The following is a 20,796-nucleotide window of genomic DNA, read 5'->3' as shown; positions in this document are numbered from 1 at the left end:
AGGCGCTTTTGCCGCTGAGCTAAATCCCCACACAGGCTCCTTTTTAAGGAACACAAAATCAAATGAGGAGCAAGGAAATATGGTGGTCAGGCCTACCTGTAGGGACAAGTGCTATAGGCCAGTGATTGGCAGCTTTTGAGTTGCTGAATAAGGGGACACACCTCTCTCCTGTTCTCAGAACGATGCATGTGTACACTCAGTTTTGCATCCAGTTTAAGGGGTCCTTAGACCTGACTGTGATTGACCCTGGACCTTTCCATTACCCAGGGTGGCAAAGGCCGCTAAGCCCCTGGAGAATCTGAGGCAGACACCCATCCAGAGTCCAGCTTGATCTTTCCTAGGACACAGGGTTTATGGAGAAAGGAAATCTTGTATCAGGCTTGGAAGGATGAGTAGCTGGAATGAGTGTGCCCCGGGCATAAGTTATTCCTACCATTTAGTATGAGAGAGGACAGAAATAATTGCCTTTCGCTGTTCCATCTCTCAGTCGGCCCCATAGAACGTTCACAAGCCACTTGGATAGAGGCACAGTAGACACAAATGTGAATTCAGATTCAAATACATCAAAACTACACATATATAGACTCTGATATTGGGCCACGCAGGCAGACTGGCACAAAACTGCAGAGATAGGAGAGTACAAAGGCAACCCAGTTATACCTAGTCAATGAACCAAGGCACCGAAATTCAAACTCGCCAAAGCGCAAACCCCCACCGCCAGCGGAGCACTCATTAAGGGGCGGGGCCTTGGGGGCGGAGCTTCCCGGGTTGAGGCGGGGTCAAAGGTCAGAAGGCGGAGGCGTGCCCAAGATGGCGGCCTCCATGTGCGACGTGTTCTCCTTCTGCGTGGGCGTGGCGGGTTCGGCCCGGATTGCAGTGGAAGTTCGCTTCGTGAGCAGCGCCAAGGTGAGACCAGGGCAGATCCCGCCCGGAGCCCGGACCCCGTGAGTCCTTGGAGACAGCCCCGGGGATCTATGCATAGAGGTTCTTGGACAGCTTGGCCCAGCCCCTGCTCGTGGTCAGAGTTCCCTGTTTGTCTCCGTGCACAGGTTCTTAGAGCGGTCGCGCTGTAGATCCCGGTCTCCAGAATCTCCGCCCGTGCCCTGTTCCAGCGGGACCCGGTCCTCCCGCCCGCAGCCTTCTGTGGTTGCGTTAGGCGGAGCTGGGGGCTCTGGGCCTCCTGGGGTAGGCTGAAAGCATTGCTGCCGGGGCCGGGGAGTGGTTGATGGGGACGTACAGGACAGAGGGAATTCAGTTGCAAAAAATCATGGGTCCTCAGGGACCTTTTTGTGTGAGAAATGGGGTGGTAGGATGCGGCGTGAGCAGGACCTTATCAAGGGTCTTGAAGCAGTGAGGAACTTGGGTGAGAACCCACATGCCGGGTGGGCATTCGAGGGGTTTTAAGCAGCAATAACATGATTTCTTTTTTATTATCATGTCATAGAAGTTCGTTGTAGAAGAAAACATAATGTATCGAAGGAAATTAAAGATAAAAATCACTCAATCCTATGCTTGTGCAAATGTATATGTATATTACGTCACATTTTTAGAAAATGCTTTTTGGATGCAAGAGTGAATCTTTCAATATCAATAAACGTCTTACAATTTCGATAAACCTATTCATTTTTTGAAAAAATAAAACAATTCCATAATAATATAATAACTATTTATTATGCTGTGTATCGTTATCTTTAGAATAATTACTCAGAGTACAAGACAAGATGTGAGGGCTATCTGGCTGCAACATCCGTCACCCCATTGATCGCCTGAGTTGATTTGGCTGATCTGGCTGGCTAGGCGGTGTCCCCTTTCCTCCCTTGCTGCTCCCGAAGTTGCAGTTGCGCACGCACTCGGTCAAGGAGGAAGACCATCCCTATTGCCTTGGTCGAGGGAGTAGCTGCGCTCCCCTGCTAGAACCTCCAAACAAGCTCTCAAGAGTAAAAGTCATTTTGGGGCTGGGGATTTAGCTCAGCGGCAAAGCGCCTGCCTGGCAAGCGCAAGGTCGTGAGTTCGGTTCCTGGTACCGGACAAAAAAAAAAAAAACAAAAAAAAAAAAACAAGAGTAAAAGACATTTTTAAAAAGTAAAAGACATAAACCAAAAAGATTCTTACAAAAGAGAAACATAATAACAAAACTTTCTTTAACGAACTAAAACTAGTATAAATGAAACAAATTAGCAAATATATTGAAGTATCTTTCAAACAATGGAATTTGTAATTTGGAGAAGTATTTGAACTTCTTCCTACTTTCTATTTATCTCTCTTCTACTTTGCTCTGTCTGTATGCCCACACAAATAACTAGCATTGTGTGTGTGTGTGTGTGTGTGTGTGTGTGTGTATTAATATTATATAATGTTTCTCATATAAGAGTATCCATAGATAGTTGAACTTTTGTGTCTGGCTTCCTTTAGCATTATGTTCTCAAGTTGCTTCCATTACCTACAAATGCGTTGTTTATCTTTATGTCAGTGTATTACTCCATCGTGTATAAATACCTCTCTTATCCATTCATCAGTTGATGGATATGTATGCTGTTTCCAAGATCTAGCTATTATAAATTGTGCTGCCATAAACGTGGATGTGCATATATCCCTGTAATATAATGATTTTCACTCTTTTGGGAAGATATTTGGAAGGGAGATAGCTGGGTCAAGTGAAGTTTCTATTTTTACTTTTTTGAAGCATCTCCACGTTGATTTCCATAGTGGCTGTACTAGTTTACAGTCCCACCAACAATGTAGAAGTGTTCCTTTTTCCCCATATTCTCACCAGCATTTGTTATTATTAAATTATTTGGTGATGGCTATTCTTTCTGGGGTAAGGAGGTATCTCAGTGTAGTTTTAATTTGCATTTCTCTAATAACCAGTGATGAGCAGCATTTTTCATATATTTATTGGTCATTTGTACTTCTGAGAAGTGTCTGTCTATTCGTTTTGGTTGCCCATTTCTTTTGATTGGGTCTTTGGGAGGTCTAATTGTTTTAGTTCTTTATATATTCTTTTGTTTGTTTGTTTTGAGACAGGGTCTTGCTATGTAGTTCATGCTGGCCTTGAACTCACTATGTAGCCTAGCCTGGTCTCAAATTCATGGCAGTCTTCCTGCCTGAGCTTCCCCTGGGATTATAGGCATGCACTACAATGCCCAGCTGTTTATGGATCCTTTATGTTGTGTATTATTTTTCACTTCTGGGATCAAAGAACTTGGCATTTAAATTCTGTGAAGACACTGTTTGTTCTTTCTAGCATTATTTTCTGTCTTACTTTGTCAGTTGACATATGCAAAATGGTATTGCTTTGTTCTCTGGGGTGGGGTAGGCATTAGTGAGGTTGAAAAATTTGTAGCGTCTCTGTGTATTCCTAGTCCTTGCCCAAGATATTAGCTCTCTAGTCATCTGTCTTCTGCTGTCAGCATCTTTGTATCGATCCAGTTTCCCCCTGTAGGCTTCCCTTGTGCTATTTCTGCTCTGGAAGCATCTGGAGTACTCTTCTTCCACAGAAAATCAGCTATTCTACATCCTCGGTCTCCTTAGCTGCTCACATCTCCATCTCCTCCCAGAGCCTCTAGTGCTCCCAGCTGGCTCACAGTTTGATAGGTCTCCATTCCATCTCTCCTAGTTTGTGGTAATATTTCACCTTTATCTTTAGCTTCTCTCATCTCTTAGCCCTCTCCTTTCTTCACTTCTTCCTTCTCACTTCATCACTTCAGCCACACCTCTTGCCCAGTTGTCCTGCCCCGGACTTTTATCAGGATAGTAGCAGTGGCGCATACCTGTAACCCCAGCTACTTGGGCTGCTGTGGCAGGAGGGTTGCAAGTTTGAGGCCATCCTGGACAATTTAGAGACTTAGTTAGAGCCTGTCTCAAAATAAAAAATGAAAAGGGCAGGGGATGTAGTTCAGTGGTAGAGTGCCCCTGGGTTTGATCCCCAGTACCACACACAAAAAAGCAAAACAAATAAAAACCATAGCTGGTTGCCCTCTCCATCTCTACATCTAATCTGCTGTTGGAGAAGACCATATACCTGCATGAGCTGGTAACAAGGTGGATTATCCTGGGCTTTTGCACCTGTACTCATTGAATGAGATTGGTTTGTGGTTTACTTCTTTGTGTCATTTTCAGGTTACCACTTGAAGGTCATGTTTGATTTAGGGTAAAATGATAATTATTTATTGTTTGGAAGTTTGGGAGAACTGTCTTATGAAACCATGTAGACAAAGGGCATCATGGGGGCGTAGGTTTTTACAACATTTTACTGCATCTACAGATATTGGCTGGAATGATTTTGAAATATGTACCAACTGTTTCCCCAGGGACAGAACCAGTTGGGCAGAAACCCAAGTAGATCTGTGAACTAGCTGGAGTGCCATTCTGGTGTACGCTTGCCAGAGCTCACCCTGGTTTATTAGTCTGGCTGGCCTCTCTTCCTTTTGAATTATTTTGGTCATTTGTATTTTTCTAGAAAACCATTTCATCAAGATTTTAAAGTGTACCATATGGAAGCGAGGCATGGTAGTACATGCCTGTAATCCTAGCACTTGGGAGGCTGGGGCAAAAGGATTGGCACAAGTTTGAGGCCAGCCTGGGCTGCATAGACCCTGTTTCAAAATACCAAAAATAAATAAATAAATAAGCAGACAGACAAACAAGCAAACTACATGGAGCTGGGCATGATTGAGCACTTGTAGTCCCAGCACTTTGGGAGGCTGAAGTAGAAGTATCACAGTTCTGAGCCTAGCCTAGGCAACTTAGCAACTTAGTGAGACCCTCTTTCAGAATAAAAAATATAAGGCTAGGGATGAAGTTCAGTGTGAAGGATCTGGGTTCAATCCTTTAACTTTTTTTTTTTTTTTTTTTTGAGATAGGGTCTTGCTTGTGGCCCAGGTTGGCCTTGAACTCACAGCAGTCCTTCTGCCTCACCCTCCCAAGTGCTGGGATTACCAGTGCGTACACACCACTACACCCGGTCACACTTGACATGAATGAGATCTATATTTCTTGAAATACTTTCCTCTGTTTTGTGGATGAGTGGATTTATAAAACGAACACCTGGGGGCTGGGGATTTAGCTCAGCGGCACAGCACCTGCCTGGCAAGCGCAAGGTCATGAGTTGGATTCCCGGTACCGGAAAAAATAAATAAATAAATAAATAAAAGGAACAACTCTAATTCTTTTCCTTTTATTTTTTTCTCTCAGTACTGGGGACTGAGTCCAAGAACTCGTGTATGTTGTGGTCTACCACTTGATCCAACCCTAGCCCCACTCTCCCCCTTTTGTTTTGATTACCAAATATTTTCTCAGTTTAGTCCTCCAGAAGAGGGAGAAAGAGCTCTCTATTTATCCAGTAGTGAGATATGACATTTTCATTTTGCCAGCTTGGGTTTCAGAGGCCACAAAGTGTGGGGGTGGGGCTTCCAGGAAGTCAGTCAAGGTGCATTTGTGGCTTTGCCCCTGGTTTTGTCTCACCGGTCCCATTCTCCTGTTAGGGTTATTCACAGGATTGAGATTTTGTGGCTCATGGGTTGCCCAGGGCCTATTCTGGTCCACACAACTTTTCTGCTCTAGGTTTGGTAGGGGCCCCATCTTGCCAGAGCACCAGTGCTAAAAGGAAACAGCTCCCCAGGAAGTCATAGTGACGGCATTTTTACTGCTGTGTTAAGCACTTTTCTTCTCTCTCTCTGTCTGGCAGCTCGGTGTTGGCAGGGGCACTGCTGTCTTCTCTAAGTGAGCAGGGGGATTAGGTGCCCGCAGGGCCAGTGACTGCCTCAGCCAACTCCTGAGTCTGGCACGGTGGAGAGACGGCCGTTCAGAGATTGTTTACTCATTGTTCATTGTGATGTGTACAGGGCTGTATACCTGAGAGAGAAGACAGAGATGGAGAGAGGGACAGGGAGCGAGAGGATATTAGATCAGGGCTTCTCAAACTTTAACATGTGTAGGAAGCGTCTCAGCATCTTGTTAAGATCCAGATTCTGATTCAGCAGGTCTGGGGAAGGATTCAAACATCCCAGGTAATACCCTTGTTGCTAGTTCTGCACCTCAGATTGCGTAGTAAGGAGCTAGAGCTCGTGAGATGCCTGTGCCGTATCACCACATCCTGGAAACTACCTGATAAGTGTTATAGTACCCCTCACATGGGAAATGGTGTAAAGAAGTGAAGCAACTGGCTCACAGGTTGACAGCAAATTAACATCAGGGCTGGTGCGAGGATTAGCTCATTCCTTGTATTGCAACCCTTGCATACTTGTTTGGGTGCCAGGTGCTGTGCTACCATAGATGCTGTACCCTGCAGACCAAGGAAAAAGGCATTTCACTTCCCCGCAGGGGTAGGGTTTCTCTGGGTTGGTGTTGGGCTGAAAGGGCTGCCCTGTCATTACCAGCTGCTGCTACGGGAGGCCTCAACCTGCTGGGACTTTGACCCTGTTCTAGCCATGCTAAGAATTCTCTGAATGGCTTGACATGGTTGCTATTGCAACTCCTTCTGCTGCCAGGCCCCAAATGGGCTGAAAGGAGGTCAGAGCCACTCTTCCAGGGCAGGGAGTTATGGAGGTTGCAGAGCATTCACTCTGAACCATCAGGGGCAGAGGCCTCTGCTAAGAGGAAGGCATGTGGTGTGAGTCTGGGTGGCTTTTCCGGAGCTCTTGGAGGTCTGTCTTCTGTCCCGTTTATGGCCATCCTGTCTTTTTTTTTTTTTTTTTTTCTTGTTTAGGGAAAAGGACTGTTTGCTACACAACTGATCCGGAAGGGAGAGACTATATTTGTAGAAAGGCCCCTAGTGGCTGCACAGTTTCTCTGGAATGCACTTTATCGCTACCGAGGTGAGCGCATCTCATCTATTCCTCATGGCTGCTGAGCCCTGCCACTTTTGTGTACGGAAGACAGCTGCATACATCTGTACTAACTGATGTCTCTGGGACTCTGGGTGTTGGGAGAATATGCTCTCTTACCCTGCAGAACTGCCTGAGAATCACACCTCTGTCCACTCTCAGGTGTTGGGAGCTGTGTCCCTGTGGTAACAGGCTCTAATATGCTCCCTCAAGGAGTTCTTTCTCTCAGGTGGAACTCAGAGCCCCACACACTGAATCTGATTGAGGAGGACTTAGAAGGAGGTGCCAGGTGTTCTTTTTTTTTTTCTTTTTTTCTTTTTTGTGACAGGGTCTTGCTATGTAGTTCAGGCTGGCCTTGAGCTCACTTTGTGGCCCAGGCTGGTCTCAAACTCACAATGATCCTCCTGCCTCAGCCTTCTGAGTGCTGGGATTACAGGTGTGCACCACCATGCCCGGCTTTTTTTTTTTTTTGGTACCGGGAATTGAACTCAGGACCTTGCACTTGCCAGGCAGGTGCTTTTGCCACTGAGCTATATCCCCAGCCCAACTTATTTCTCCATCAGTTTTGTTTGTTTTGTTTTGTTGGTACTGGGAATCGAACTCAGGACCTTGTGCTTGCCAGGCAGGTACTTATGCCGCTGAGCTATATCCCCAGCCCCAGGTGTTCTTGAGAGGAAGAGGGGTCGTTTACCTTTGGATGCATGTGACATGCATTCATTCACTCCATTAAAGTAGTAATTCATTCACTCTCCAGACTTATATGGAACACCTGCTTTGTGCCAGGTGCCATTCTAATTGGAGGGGTGGAGGGGAGAATACCACTGTGAAAGGAGAGATAAGGCCCAGCTCTTGGACATTTACATTGTGTCTGGCTCTCATCCTTAGCCTGTGACCACTGCCTCCGGGCTCTGGAAAAGGCAGAGGAGAATGCCCAGAGGCTGACTGGGAAACCAGGCCAGGTTCTCCCTCACCCAGAGCTATGCACTGTGCGCAAGGACCTCCACCAGAACTGTCCCCACTGCCAGGTGAGCATCCCAGGGGAATGCAACTAAAAGGGGGTGGGCGAGGGAGGCCTCAGTTGAAGTCCTCACTGAGGAGACAGGGGCCCAGACAGACCTGGTCATAGCCCTCAAGCGCCCTGATGCAGGGTAAAACATTGAAAGGACTCAGTAATTGTCTGTTCCATCCTCCTTATTCCAGTTCCATTGTCTAGTAAATGGGCTTGGTGGGAGCTTGCCTTCTTCTTGGGGCGGGGGCTCTCCTCTCTACCTGAAAAATTCTCTTCTCTTTCTGTAGTTTTATGAGTCTAGGTTAGGGGCCCTCCCACATTCCTTCAGAGTGCCCTATGTTTCTCATCTCATAATTCCTGAGCTCATGCTCAGAGGCTGTTGGTGGAAGGAATGCAGCTAGGGTAGGTGAGTGTCTCATGGGATATCTGTGCGTTGCTCTCTTCACCCCATGGCCAAATCCTAGGGCCTTGACCTCTGCCCCACCTAACAGGTGATGTACTGCAGTGCAGAATGTCAGCTGGCAGCTGCGGAGCAGTACCACCGGGTCCTGTGCCCAGGCCCCTCTCAGGATGACCCCCTGCATCCTCTCAATAAGCTGCAGGAGGCATGGAGGTAGGTCTCTTCCTCTTTTATCTTTCTCTCCTGGCCTACCTGCCTAGGCTTAGCATATGTTGCCAACTTTCTTATTACCATCCTGCAGAGATTTCCTCCATTCTTATGGTTAAATAGAAGGCACAGCACCCAACTCTCTGCCTTTAATCTGGGCTGCCAGGCCCACCATCTTCAGTGCTTTACACCTTCCAGAAAGCGCCCATAGGATGCAAAGTCTACCTGAGTCCTGCCCAAGTCCTGCCTCCTTTTGGTGGCTGATGGAAGTGGCCCTTGTTTCTCTGTAGCAGTCAGACTGGGCTCCTCAGAGCTCAGCTGGTGGGGAGGGAATTTCAAGGCCAAACTTTTTCTTTCCCTAGGAGTATTCACTACCCACCTGAGACTGCAAGCATCATGCTGATGGCCCGAATGGTGGCCACAGTGAAGCAGGTAAGCCCACCTGACCCTCCCAGGGAACATGACCGGTGCACTCAGCCTCGGGTCTCAGTCTTACATCAGAGCCCTAGCTTGGATGCACAGTCACTCCTGGGCTTCCCAAAGGAGAGAGATGCTTGCTGTATACAGTCTTAGCTAAGCATAAGTCAGGGCACATTTTGTAGGTCATCTTACCTTCATAGGAAGATGTGTCATGCAGCATTTGATTTATAAGCACCACTTTTGCAGGATTCTTTCTCTTACATAGACTGAAGAAAGCTATTCTAACCTTCTACTTTTTAGTATTGTGGTTCCTCAGCCTAGTTTCCTGTTTTCCAAGTGTTTTGAGTTGGCTAGCTTGGCTCCAGCTGGAGCCATGGTGGGGTGTGGGCAGCATGAGGTGGAAGTCTCAGGCAGAGGCAGGCTCCTGGGAGCTCATGTGTGGTGGTGGTTCCCTGATGGCAGAGGCTGTCTATCCTGCATGGATGGGAGTGCCACTAAGGAGGTGGCACTTCCAAGTGCTCCTTTCAAGGAGCTTCTAAGATCCTTAAGTACATTCGTCCTCTACAGGCCAAGGATAAGGACCGGTGGATCAGGCTCTTCTCCCAGTTCTGTAACAAAACAGCCAATGAAGAAGAAGAAATTGTCCACAAACTCCTGGGGGACAAATTCAAGGTTAGTCTTCTCCCATGATCTGTCTCTACCTCTTACCCTCCAAAATAACCTGGGATGGCTGTGGCTACTTCTGGGGAAGTCTATATTTCATCTCTTCTGAGCTAGAGAAAGGGATTAGAGCCTGGGCCCCCCAAATTGATCAGAGGACTTACATCCCTGCCACTGTTTAACTTTATGATGTAATGTATTTTTTATTTTTTTCTGGTACCAGGAATCGAACTCACGACCTTGTGCTTGCCAGGCAGGCGCTGTGCCGCTGAGCTAAATCCCCAGCCCCCTCATGATGTAATGTAGATCTAAAACTGGGAAGTGGGAGAGTGGAGTGGTGACAGAGGAGGGGTTGGATACCCTGCCCTAAGAGTTCCCTTCACATTGTCTGAGAAGGCAAGACTCCTGTCAGAGGGTAGCAGTAGGCAAGTCAGTTACAATAGGAAGTGGAGGGCTGCAGGTCCACAGGGTCAGCTGAGTGCCCATTCCCAGAGTACACATTTGCGATGAGGACAGTACATTTCCACATGGAGCTGCCTGAAGGCAGAGGCAGCTGTGGGGAAGAAATGCTTCGGGGGTAGGCCCTCCTGTTCTGAATTCAGAGGAAAAGAAGGAAGAGCTGAGTGGGTTTGGAGGCCAGGTCAGGAGGCCCAAGAAAGGTAGTGAGAATAAATGGCCTTAGCCAAGCTGCCTCGGCCTCACTGGTACAAGTGCTAGGAAACAGGGAGAAAGGTTGGGTTCATTACCCCGGGTTGAAGGTCAGCAGACTGCCAAAGCTCTTTGGAGATAAGGACTTTGGGGCTTTCCTCTGACCCCAGGAAAAAGCTCATCCTGCAAAACAGGCCCTTTTTCCTTCCCTCACCTGATCTACCTGGATGCCCAGGGGAAATCCCCAGGATGCAGGTCTTTCCCTACTTCTGATTCACCAGGGCCAACTAGAACTTCTGCGGAGACTCTTCACAGAGGCCCTCTATGAAGAAGCACTCAGCCAGGTGAGTGTGGGGAGGCTGAGGCCTCCCCCTCCTGGTCACCACTCCCTAGGAGCAGCTAGGTCCTTATCTCCTAGGGCAGCTAAGCCAAAGCTGGTTTGTTCTTCTGGAGTCGGGATGGGGCAGGTACTTACAAGTTTTCCTGAACAGAACCGTAGCAGAAAGAAAAGCAAAGGATTGTAATCCTAGCACTCAGCTCTTCTCTCCACAGTGGTTCACTCCGGATGGATTCAGGTCTCTGTTTGCTCTTGTTGGGACCAATGGTCAAGGAATTGGGACCAGGTCAGGAGAGAATGTTCCAGAGCTATTAGATTGTCCTCAGGGTTCAATTGGGTGATTGACTGAGGAAGGTAGCCATATTTTCTTTCAAGCCTGGGGTGGGGGTGGGTGTCACTTTAGCCAGAGTGCTGAGGTGGATGTGGTAGGGGGAGCCCAATCTCAGGAGTTTGCCCCTGAGAGCTTTGGTCTGTTGGGGAATTGGGGCCCCCATCTTCGAGAAAGAATTGGGATGGGATGGGAGCCCCTTCTGCCTGGGCGTAACTTGCCCTGTCATTTGGGGCTTCTCTCCAAACATGGGCCGCCTGGAAACCCCAGCTCCCTCAGCCAGTGGGTCCATGCCTGTGATGCTCTAGAACTGAAGCCTCAGGACCGTGAGCAGCTGGACGCCTTCATTGACCAGCTATACAAGGACATCGAGGCAGGTTGGTAAGACGGGGTCATGGCCTCGCCCAGCTTTGCAGACCCTCCCCTCTGCCCCCAGTCAGATGGTAGACACAGTCACTGCCAGGAAGCACGGAGTCAGTGGTGGGGAAAAATAATCCCTTTGTACCTGTGGGCAGCTTCAGATCTGTCCACAGGACACGTGCTCCAAAATGGCCCAGAGATGCACCCAGAGGCTCCATCTTGGGAGGAGGGGGAGTGCCGGACAAATAGGATGATGTTGCAGACAGAAGAGTAAGCTTGTGCTTCAGAGAAGCAAGTTTTGGTACAGTGGTAGGGCCCGAGTATGTTAGTATGGTGGGGCGGCAGGACAGTGGAACCAGTGCCTTTCCTTGTCAGCCTAGTTTTCTTCTACCTATAAAATGGGTAGAACCAAGCTGGGCGTGGTGGCGCATGTCTGTAATCCCAGCACTTGGGAGGCTGAGACAGGAGGATTGTTGTGAGTTTGAGGCCAGCCTGGGCTACAAAGTGAGTTCAAGACCAGCCTGAACTGCATAGCGAGACCCTGTCTCAAAAACACCAAAGAAAATGGGTAGAACAGTGTCTGCATATTACTGTTTTACAGCTACTGGCGAGTTCCTTAACTGTGAAGGGTCTGGCCTCTTTGTGCTTCAGAGCTGCTGTGAGTCATGGCACTGGGTGGGCGTAGGGGGTGGGGGGTGGACTGGGCCCTTGCTGGGTAGCCACATAGCTATAGTTCATTTTTCTCAGGTGGGCCTTCTAGGCTGGCTGGGTCGAATCTGGGAGTGGAGTTAGACCTGAGCTGCTTTGGGGATTCCCTTAGGTGGCTGTTTGCTTCCCATTTTTTTTTCCCATTTATTTATTCAATTGCTTGTGCTTATTTATTTATTTTTGCTGTGCTAGGGATGTAAGTAAGTGCTCTGCCACTGAGCTACACCCCCAGTCACCTGCTCATGCTTTAGTAGATGCTTACGTATGAAACCTTACAGTGTGCCAGGCCCTGCCTAAGGCAGACACAGAGATTGGGGTCTTGCAAAGGAAAGTTTGGTCTTTGCTGCATCACTGCCCAGTGGGGGTGTGGTAGGGAAGCATTCAGAGAGTCCGAGAGGCTTGCAGGGTGCTGGGGAGGGGGAGCACAGGCGAGAAGGCCAGTTTCATCGGCCCCTGACAGGGAGGGCCGGGGCTAGCTCTAACAACTGCCTTTACCAGGTCTCAGCCACTTGTCCCTTGGTTTTCTCACTGTATCACTCCTGCCATGCTCTAGGGAGGGTTTTCAGACGGCCTGAGTTAGCCATTACCTTATGTCCAGTAGCAGATAGGACTGAGTTGGGTTGTGTGATGTGGGCAGCCTTTTCGAGCCCTGTCGAAACCGTCAGTCTCGGGGGGTTGGAGTGGGCAGTGATGAGTGAGTGCTTTTGTGCCGTGTGCTGTGGTCTTCAGGAAAGAGCTGGATGGGGAGGCAGGGAACCTGGGGTCTGGAGCCGCCTCAGCCCTGCCAGGATTCTGAGAACAGGGAAGGAAGGGACTCAGTGCTCTGCAGAGTTGAGATTATTATCATTACTATCATTATTATTAGTTAATAATATTCATTACCTGCCTCTTATGACCTAGGCAACCACAGCTGTGTCCCCAATGCAGAGACGTCCTTCCCCGAAAACAACTTCCTTTTGCATGTCACCGCCCTGGAGGATATTAGCCCAGGAGAGGTGAGGGGGGCTAGGGCTGCAGGGGTTGGGTGGACAGTGGGCCTGGTAAGTTCTCTGCAGGGATTAGGAGCAGCAGTGACTAGAGCCTCTTAAGGTCAGGATCTCGGAGACTTCTTATATTCCTTACAGCCTGAGTGCTTGCCCATAGGCATGTTCTAATCCCACCCTACTTCAAAAAACAACTCCAGAAAGCTGCAGAGCAGTGTTTGAGGGACAACTGTGTGTGCAGGTTCCTGTCCCCAGCCTGGATCAACAGATCTACAGCTTCTAAGAAAGCGGGAGGTAGTTCTTTGCGGCTTTCTGTGGGGTTCTGGTGTAGGTTTGGGTGTCCTGGATATGAGTGCAGTGCACAGAGCAAGCAGAATCACACCAAGATAACCTCTGAGCCAAGTTACAGACCTTGGCCACTGACTGGCTTTCACCATGGCCCGCAGCCACCTATAGGCTCCCCTCTGTCCCTTGACACTGGCTGCTGAAAGCATGGGAAATGAATTGGGGTAGCCCACCTTCACTGCAGGGCAACTCAGGCCTGCCTCCCAGGAACGGGACAGTGGTTGGGGATAGGGCAGTTGTTGGGGAAGCCCTTATCCTAACTAATGGAAGGTACCAATCTAATTAGCCGAATCCAGCCTATCCTAATATGAGACCCTCCCCCCATCTCTCCTCTGTCCTACAGGAAATCTGTATCAGCTACTTAGACTGCTGTCAGCGGGAGCGCAGCCGCCACAGCCGCCATAAGATCCTCAGGTGCCAGCTGGGGACGTGGTTGGGCTGCTGGGCTCAGGGGTCCTCCATCCTGTGGCTGCCTGACTCTTCACCTCATCATCCTCCCCACCTGCAGGGAGAACTATCTGTTTGTCTGTTCCTGCCCCAAATGCCTGGCAGAGGCTGATGAACCCAATGTGACCTCAGAGGAGGAAGAAGAGGAGGAGGATGAAGGAGAGCCAGAAGACGCAGAGCTAGGGGATGAGATGACTGATGTGTGATGGTCCCCTCCCTGCAAGGGGCCCTGCCCCAGATCCTGCTGGAAAAGGGGGCCCTTACCCCCAGAGAAGAGGCTTGGAAGGAACGCCCCACTCCCATTGCCTGCTTTCCCTGCTCCAGCACTCTGCCAGAGCATAAGATGAGGGCTGCATCCGAGGCCCCGCACCCCACACAGACCTCATGCCCTGAGCACTGCTGCTGAGTTGGCTCAGGCTCTGCCATCACCGAGCCTTCCAGAACTGGCCTCCCCTGAGTTTACTCCACTGTAGGTGTGAGCGGCTGGAACCAGCGTCTGGGCCTAACCGTGTTTCTTATTCCACACTCACCTGTCCACCGGAGGCTTCTCCCCTCTCAGCTGATAATTGGCTTATCTTGAGGGGGGTAACAGAGTGTCATATCTCACACCACACCAGTCTCATTGAAGTGGAAATGGAAGGTGTGGCACTTCAGCTTCCCTACCTCACACCTGCCACAGCTATAGCTCACAGGGTGACAGCCTGCTCATGAGCCAGAGGGTAGAGGCAGGAAGACTGGTCTGAGCCTCCAGAGCACCTTCCCTAAGGCTGGCTGCCAGGGAACACTAGACCAGGGGGATTTCCCCTCTTTCCCCCCATTCCCACTGTTAGGGAAGTGGAGCTTAACCCCTTCCCTAGACTCCAGAATCTCTGTACCTTGTGCCTTGTCTCCCAGGCCCTGGCACAGCGGCTGGCCCCACGGGGTGTGGAAGAGGCCTCTGCCTTCCGGCGGGGGGGTGCCCTTTTTTACACCTTTTTCCCACTGAGGGTTCGAGCAGTCTGGCTGAGACCTGTGGGAGGGCAGGCCTGTGCTCCTTAGTTTAGGATGCTCGATTCTTCCTGGGGCCTGTTAAAATGGACCAGTGAAGGGCTCTCCTGGCCTTGGCCTTCATCTTTAGAGTTTCCCCGGGGGAACACTGAAGTCTTCAGAAACCTAAAGAAGCTGGGCTAGATACTTGGTGATTAGCCGTCACTGTCCCTTCCTTGCCCCAGATGAGCATCTCTTTCACTCCTGGGTTGGGTGCTGTGGGCATTATAAGCATCACCCCCAGTTCCTTCCTGCCTACCTTCCCTGAGGGGCGTGCCACATCATCTTTCTGAGCAATCCCAGGGAAGACAGGTGCCACCCTTCAGGCCCTTCCCTGGCCATGGAGCAAGGTGGGACCTGCCCATCTGGCTCCCTCACTTGCTGGGTTTTTGCTCCTTTACAGCAGTCAGCACCCTCTCCTGCCCCACCTGCCCACTTCCTCAATAAAACATGAGTGGCAACAGTCCTTTGTAAGATTGTTTTATGGAGAACAGCTGGACAGGGCTCCCAGCAGTCATAGAGGTTAGGTGCAAAGGGACACAAGCTAGACTACGTGATGACAGCAGATGGGAGCTACAGTCCCCAGCTATGCTCACCTCTTGTTTCAGCCACACTTTGCTGTGCAAATGTTCCTAAAGTCAGAATAAAGATCTGCTGAAGCCTGGTTTTGACCCCAGCACTAGGCTACAAGATGATCCTTCTTCCCAAGGAGCTGAACTACAGCTTTCTGGGGGCTTCCTGATCTCTTCAGCAGGGGGCTGCATTGAGATCCAACAGCCTGAGCATTGGTCCTAAAGAATCTAGGGAAAGTGATTGGACCTCAATTGTTTTTCCTCAAAATGATGGTTTGGGACCAGAAGAGTAAGTCTGGAAACCCCACACCTGTGTATCCTTATTGTAGGAGACAGAACCCTGATGAGAAGCTTTATTGCTAAAAAGTCAGGGTTTATTGAGTCCCCAGACATCAATTCTTTAAACCTCTCCAGCAACTCCCATGAAGGTCACTGTGAGGAGACCGTGGGTTGGATAGGTTGAACCAGGTGGAATGTCACAGGTCACAGGTGGCTTTCAGGTAGCCTGCCTCTAGCTCCTTTTGTTCTAGATTGCTGCCAGAAGCCCTGGAGCTTGGCTCTTGCCTCTTCCTGTAGCACAAGATGTCCTTAGGAGCCTTGGTGAGGGAGAGCCAGTGGTGTGGCTTTCTTCCCTGTGCTTGGCTCCACTTGTCCCCAGATGTGCTCCCCAGATTCCAAATAGCAGAATTCGTGGGTTTCCCCTTCCCAGCCCAGAGTCAGTTAAGGCTGGAATGTGGGACCAGATCTACCAGAAGGTCCAGGGTGGTTGTAGCAGCTCAAAGGTGGGGATGCTGGTGACATTGACTGGGATGGAAATGATGGCCCATGGCAACCCATGCTGTTCCAGAGAGCGACGGATCATGTAGCTGGTAGGGCATGAAGAGAGGTGATAATACTTTCTTGGCACCCCAAGCTGCCCCACTGTTTCCCCTTGGGAGTTCCAGAGCCTGAAAGCTTTTTGCCTTCCAACTAGGGTACCCCAAGACAGAGACTGTGGCTTGGAAGTGATTACCCATTCCCTCCCAGTTATGACATCCCACTTGGTGCTGACCAACTAGAGACAAGGAGCTCTCACCCATCTCGGCCGAGCAGGAAGAGGGCAGGAATGTCAGCCGTGCGCTGGGTACTGTCCTGGATCATTTCCACATAGAAGCTGTCGTTGTCAACTGCATTGTCAGAGATGATCACTGCCCGCCCACCATGCTCCTGTACCACTCGGGTCTTAGAGAGGAAAGAGCAGCCCCTGGAAGAGATGGCAATGAGACCAAAGGAAAAGCAGGTCCTAGCTACCCCTTCCCTGTCCCACAACCCTAAGAGGATGAAAGAACCATGAAGAACTTGCTATAAAAGCTCCTCAATACATAGCCAAAAGCGTGGATAATCTTAAGGCATTTAAAGACCTTTAAAAGGATGATTATTCAAAACAGCTATTTCAAAGCACCACCACTAGCCATGGTCTCAGAATCTTCCTTATGCCTGCCCATTCCTTACCCCCTCTCCACCAGAGCGATTTGGTCCTGAATGAAGAAACCGTTGCTGAGTTCCCCACAGGCCTCTGGAGGTTCAGCAGGGACAAGGTGAATCTGTTCATACCTCGTGTGCTGAAAAATGTTCAGACATTTGGACAGGTGAGACACATCTGCTTGGAGGCTGGGCAGATCATCTCATCTCACTGGCACTGTATCACAAAGGGTGAAGGAAATGTGGAGTGGTGTCTGTGTTGCTGGGCACTTGAGCATTTTTACTTAATTCTCACAAAGACCTATACGGCTGTCCAAGCTCATTCTGCATTTCTGTGAAATAAGTAGGGGAGCTGGTTATAGATACAGGGAAGGGAAGTAGGTACCCAGAGGTGGTGATGGCAGAGAAAGCTGTGCTCTGTTTTTGCTTTTTTTTTTTTTTTTTTTTTTTTAAGTCAGGGTCTCACTGTGTAGTCCAGGCTGGTTTTGAACTCACTGTGTAGCCCAAGCTGGCCTGGAACTTGTGGCAATCTTGTCTCAGCCTCCCAAATGCTGGGAATGCTGGTAAATTTTTTCATTATTTCATGCTCCCAAAGAAGACAGTTTGTCCCTCCATGATGCCCAGGTCTAAGTATGATCAGTGGAGTAGCTGGAAGTGTCTTCTCTGAATTCCCACTCCTGGGAGACAGCTAGACTCTGCTCCTTTCCTGGTCACAGCACCCAGAAGGGATTAGAGGGACACCATAGCTCAGTGAAGGAAAGGGGGAGGCTGAGGACCAGAGATCAGGGATGTTGCAGAACTTACAAAGATACCACCGAAGTCCTTGGCAGGTGTGGCTGTGAAGATGTATCGAATGTCCCCAGGACTCAGCACTTGAAAGTACAAATAATCATGGATGCGTAAGCCTGAAGGAAAAAGAACAGATAAAAAGCCCCCAAGAACAAGGTGGTTTGAGTTCAAATCATGAGCTCCATGCCTTCAACTTCTCTGGCTATAGTTTAGGTCGAGGGGCCCAGTTTCAGCTGATTGGGTTCTCTGGGTGGGCAGGATAGCTTTTGCCCTGGGGAGCTGATATGAATGGAATTAGTAACCCTAGAGATTTATATCTGCTGCTGCTGCTGACACAGGTGAGCCAAGAAGACAGCTTTAATCTGTCTTTGCTCTGAAGTGCACCTGGCAATTTCAGGATGCAGGTGTAGCGCCCTGGGCACAAGAAGATTCTCAACTTAGAAGCTGACTCTGGTCCACTGCCATTCCCCTATCCCAGTCACTATCATCTCTTGTCCTGATTATTCCAGCTTCTTTTTTCCTTTTTGAGACAAGGTTTTACTATGCAGTTCAGGCTGGACTTGAACTCACTTTGTAGCCCAAGCTGGCCTCGAAGTGCAGTGGTCCTCCTGCCTCAGCCTCCCAAGTGCTGGAATTACAGGTGTGCACCACCATGCCAGATTCTTAACTGGTCTATCTGCCTCCATTTCCCTCTTCTTTTGAGCCTTGCTATGTTGCCCAGGATAGTTTCCAAGTCCTGCTTTAAGCAATCCTCCTGCCTCAGCCCCCGACTGCCTCCATTCTTGCTCCCTAAGGTCCATCCTCCAAACAGCAATCAAGTATCTTAAGACATCTTAGTGATAACGTCATGACTTCCAGGGTTTCAGCATCCTTCACTGATTTCCTTTGTAAAATATACACTCTTCGCTGTGGCATACGAGGCCCTGCTTGATCTGACCCGGGCCACCTCTACAGTCTCGTCTCGTCTCCCTCTTCCTGTGTTCAAGCTACACTAACCTCTTTTCGGTTTCTTCATTTCTTTGTATCTTCTTGCAAGCAGTTACCTCTCCTTGGAAAGGGTCCCTACTCACATCCCACCTCCATTTTGTGTGTGTATGTGTGTGTGCGCGCGCGCTAAGCACCTTACCACTCAACTGGATCCCCACTCCACCTCCACTCCTTCTAAAAAAATGTTTTGAGACAGGGTTTCACTAAGTTGCCCAGGCTGGCCTTGAATTTGTAATCCTTCTTCCTCTGCCTCCCAAGCAGCTGAGATGACAGGCATGTGCCACCAAGCCCAACTCCACCTTCACTTTTTGTGGCCCACTCCTCCTCATCCTTCAGGTCATACATTAAATGTCATTTTCTCAGAGAAAGATATGTCTCATGATTGCCCACTCCTTTGCCCATTCAAAACTGTATGTTGTCCCAATTGACACTTTCAACATAATTTGTAATTATACAGTATCCATAATTCTGAATGTCTGCTCTCCAGTAGGGTAAAAGATTATAAATTTGTATAAATTCAATGCTGAATCCCCAATGCCTAGCATAGTGGCTGGGCTATAGTGGGTGCACAGTAAAGGTTACTGACTGAAACAACAACTACATAATGCTCCACTGCCATTAGCAAGAGAATTGCCAGAACCACCAGTTTTGGGGGAGTATAGGAGTTTCTTTTCAGCATCAGAGTTTAATGTTTTACCTGGACTCGAGTCCCTAGGTTCCTTATTCCTAAGAGTGATGAATGCTCAAAGAAGCAGTGGCCACAGGTCCATCAGGCAACCTATCATTATGAGCCAGCTCTCCTCGCCCAAATCACAGCCACCAGTCAGAGCTCTATAGGCTTGGCACTGGGCTATATGGCCTTTTGTCCTGGGAGTAAGGAGTCCCCACCAGATTCACATGCACCTCTCAGGAAGCCTTACCGGATTGGTGTTAAAACAGCCCTCTTCCCCACCCACACCTTTGCTTGGCCCTTGCATATCCTTGTCTGTGTGTGAACTGTAGGTATATATGTATATGCTCACATATGTGTGTAGGTGTATAAGCTTATGTCCTTGTGAAGGCGCAAGTGAACTGTGTACATGGGTGCTTCTGCGTGTGAGCCCATGTGTAGGCGTTCGTGCTGTATGTGCATGCGAGTGCTCACATATGTGTCTCCAGCTTGTATTTCCAGCTGTCTGCCTTCTGGTTGCGTCTCAGATCGCCTGGGTTGGTTTTAGTTGAAGGGACCTGCTTCGACCCGGGGAGCTGAGGACTCAGAACCTAGGGTCAGGCTGCACCCAACTCCATGTCCCTAGGGGCCAGCACCCACTCACTCTGGTCGCCCGTCGCTACACCTGCTCGGCTCCGAACTCGTGGGGTCCCCAAGGTGACCCATGGCCCCCGGCCCGGAAACGTGTGCAACCTGGATGACCAGCCCCGCCCCGCAGCGCAGCCCCGCCCGTTGCCGCTCACCGTGGGCCGCGACGCACGCGGGCAGCCAGAACACCAGAAAACACCAGCACGGGGCGCCGGGGACCATCTCCAGGGCCCGGCCCCGCGCCGCACTTCCTCCTGCTGTCCAGCAGAGCGAAGCTCGCCGGACTTTAGCCTGACAGCTGCTCCGGCCTCCCGCCCCCAGACCCGCTCTCTTCGCTGGTTGGCTGACGAGAACGAGGTCCACAGATGATTGGCTCTGACTCCTGCTCATTTTCTGCCTTTGCGCCCTAGCCTACTTTCTATTGGCCAAGAGAAGTGGGGCCAATGGCTGGTTGGCCTAAACTCAACAGCAGCTGCAGGCCCTCACCAGTCCCGCCCCCCTGTTTCTCGGTATAGATTCAACTCTTGGACCTGGTTGGCAGTGGGCGGGACCGGGAGGATGGGAAAGGGTGGGAGGCTTGTAGGAAGCTCTTCAGCTGAGTAAAGTCCTGGCCTGCAACTCTCGCTTGAGTCAACTTCGCTCAATGATCACTTTCCTTCTCCTAGGGGTTTCCCCCCCTCTGCAGCCCCTCCTGAGGGGAAGGCATTAGTCTAGCGCCCCGGTGGTCCTAGGTTCAGTTCCACCACCACTTGCGCGCTCACACTTGGCAAATTCTGACGCCACAGGCTGATGCAACTCAGCTTCGAGGAGCCGCTGACCCGCGCACAGCCATATAGCCGGTTCTGGAGCCAGTTTCCCACGCCCGCTTCGCTCCCACCTGCTGTACATCCGTGATTGTGGACACTTTCTTAACCTCTCGGCCTCATCTGTAATGTGGGCACAATAACAGTACTAACGCGCTAGGGTTGTTAAGAGTTAAATGAGATCT

General features: G+C 49.8%; 2 protein-coding genes and 1 long non-coding RNA gene across 5 annotated transcripts; 1 reads left to right on the top strand and 2 right to left on the bottom strand.

Moving 5' to 3' along the window:
• Nucleotides 1–799: 799 nt before the first annotated feature.
• Nucleotides 800–15,165, top strand: Smyd5 (SMYD family member 5). Of its 3 annotated transcripts, XM_005385571.2 has the most exons (13): nucleotides 800–906; nucleotides 6,707–6,815; nucleotides 7,710–7,849; nucleotides 8,325–8,446; nucleotides 8,803–8,872; nucleotides 9,428–9,532; nucleotides 10,450–10,512; nucleotides 10,721–10,791; nucleotides 11,104–11,210; nucleotides 11,795–11,851; nucleotides 12,802–12,896; nucleotides 13,573–13,643; nucleotides 13,738–15,165. In XM_005385571.2, exons 1-13 carry the CDS (start codon nucleotides 811–813, stop codon nucleotides 13,880–13,882), a joined length of 1,251 nt encoding a protein of 416 aa, XP_005385628.1. In that variant the 5' UTR covers nucleotides 800–810; the 3' UTR covers nucleotides 13,883–15,165. The 3 variants fall into 3 exon arrangements, with proteins under 3 accessions (XP_005385628.1, XP_013370179.1, XP_013370180.1); XM_013514725.1 differs by lacking the exons at nucleotides 13,573–13,643; nucleotides 13,738–15,165 and adding an exon at nucleotides 13,045–13,562; XM_013514726.1 differs by lacking the exons at nucleotides 13,573–13,643; nucleotides 13,738–15,165 and adding an exon at nucleotides 13,026–13,114.
• On the bottom strand, nucleotides 5,163–12,781 carry LOC106148607. Its single transcript, XR_001234240.1, has 2 exons — nucleotides 12,489–12,781; nucleotides 5,163–5,853 (listed from the first exon to the last, which is right to left on the bottom strand). It is a non-coding gene; the product is annotated as an uncharacterized LOC106148607 (long non-coding RNA).
• A 3-nt stretch (nucleotides 15,166–15,168) lies between the features above and the next one.
• Nucleotides 15,169–20,134, bottom strand: Pradc1 (protease-associated domain containing 1). The gene is made up of 5 exons (XM_005385569.2): nucleotides 19,964–20,134; nucleotides 17,540–17,640; nucleotides 16,766–16,875; nucleotides 16,350–16,517; nucleotides 15,169–16,140 (listed from the first exon to the last, which is right to left on the bottom strand). Exons 1-5 carry the CDS (start codon nucleotides 20,028–20,030, stop codon nucleotides 16,020–16,022), a joined length of 567 nt encoding a protein of 188 aa, XP_005385626.1. The 5' UTR covers nucleotides 20,031–20,134; the 3' UTR covers nucleotides 15,169–16,019.
• Between the last annotated feature and the right edge of the window lie 662 nt (nucleotides 20,135–20,796).

This window comes from Chinchilla lanigera, unplaced genomic scaffold, assembly GCF_000276665.1.
Source record: "Chinchilla lanigera isolate Chin_1 unplaced genomic scaffold, ChiLan1.0 scaffold00023, whole genome shotgun sequence".
NCBI classification, from domain to species: domain Eukaryota; kingdom Metazoa; phylum Chordata; class Mammalia; order Rodentia; family Chinchillidae; genus Chinchilla; species Chinchilla lanigera.
Note: the sequence above shows the minus strand (reverse complement) of the source record. Positions and strands in the feature narration are given on the sequence as shown.

Bases quoted from the DNA above. Each gene is read 5' to 3' on its own strand.
- Pradc1 (XM_005385569.2), bottom strand. From the start codon at position 20,030: ATGGTCCCCGGCGCCCCGTGCTGGTGTTTTCTGGTGTTCTGGCTGCCC. The intron at 16,876-17,539 runs GTAAGTTCTGCA...AACATTTTTCAG, and splicing joins AGGACTTCGGTGGTATCTTT to CACACGAGGTATGAACAGAT. The intron at 16,141-16,349 runs GTGAGAGCTCCT...ATGCCCTACCAG, and splicing joins TTCCTGCTCGGCCGAGATGG to CTACATGATCCGTCGCTCTC.
- Smyd5 (XM_005385571.2), top strand. From the start codon at position 811: ATGGCGGCCTCCATGTGCGACGTGTTCTCCTTCTGCGTGGGCGTGGCG. The intron at 7,850-8,324 runs GTGAGCATCCCA...CCCACCTAACAG, and splicing joins AGAACTGTCCCCACTGCCAG to GTGATGTACTGCAGTGCAGA. The intron at 13,644-13,737 runs GTGCCAGCTGGG...CCCCACCTGCAG, and splicing joins AGCCGCCATAAGATCCTCAG to GGAGAACTATCTGTTTGTCT.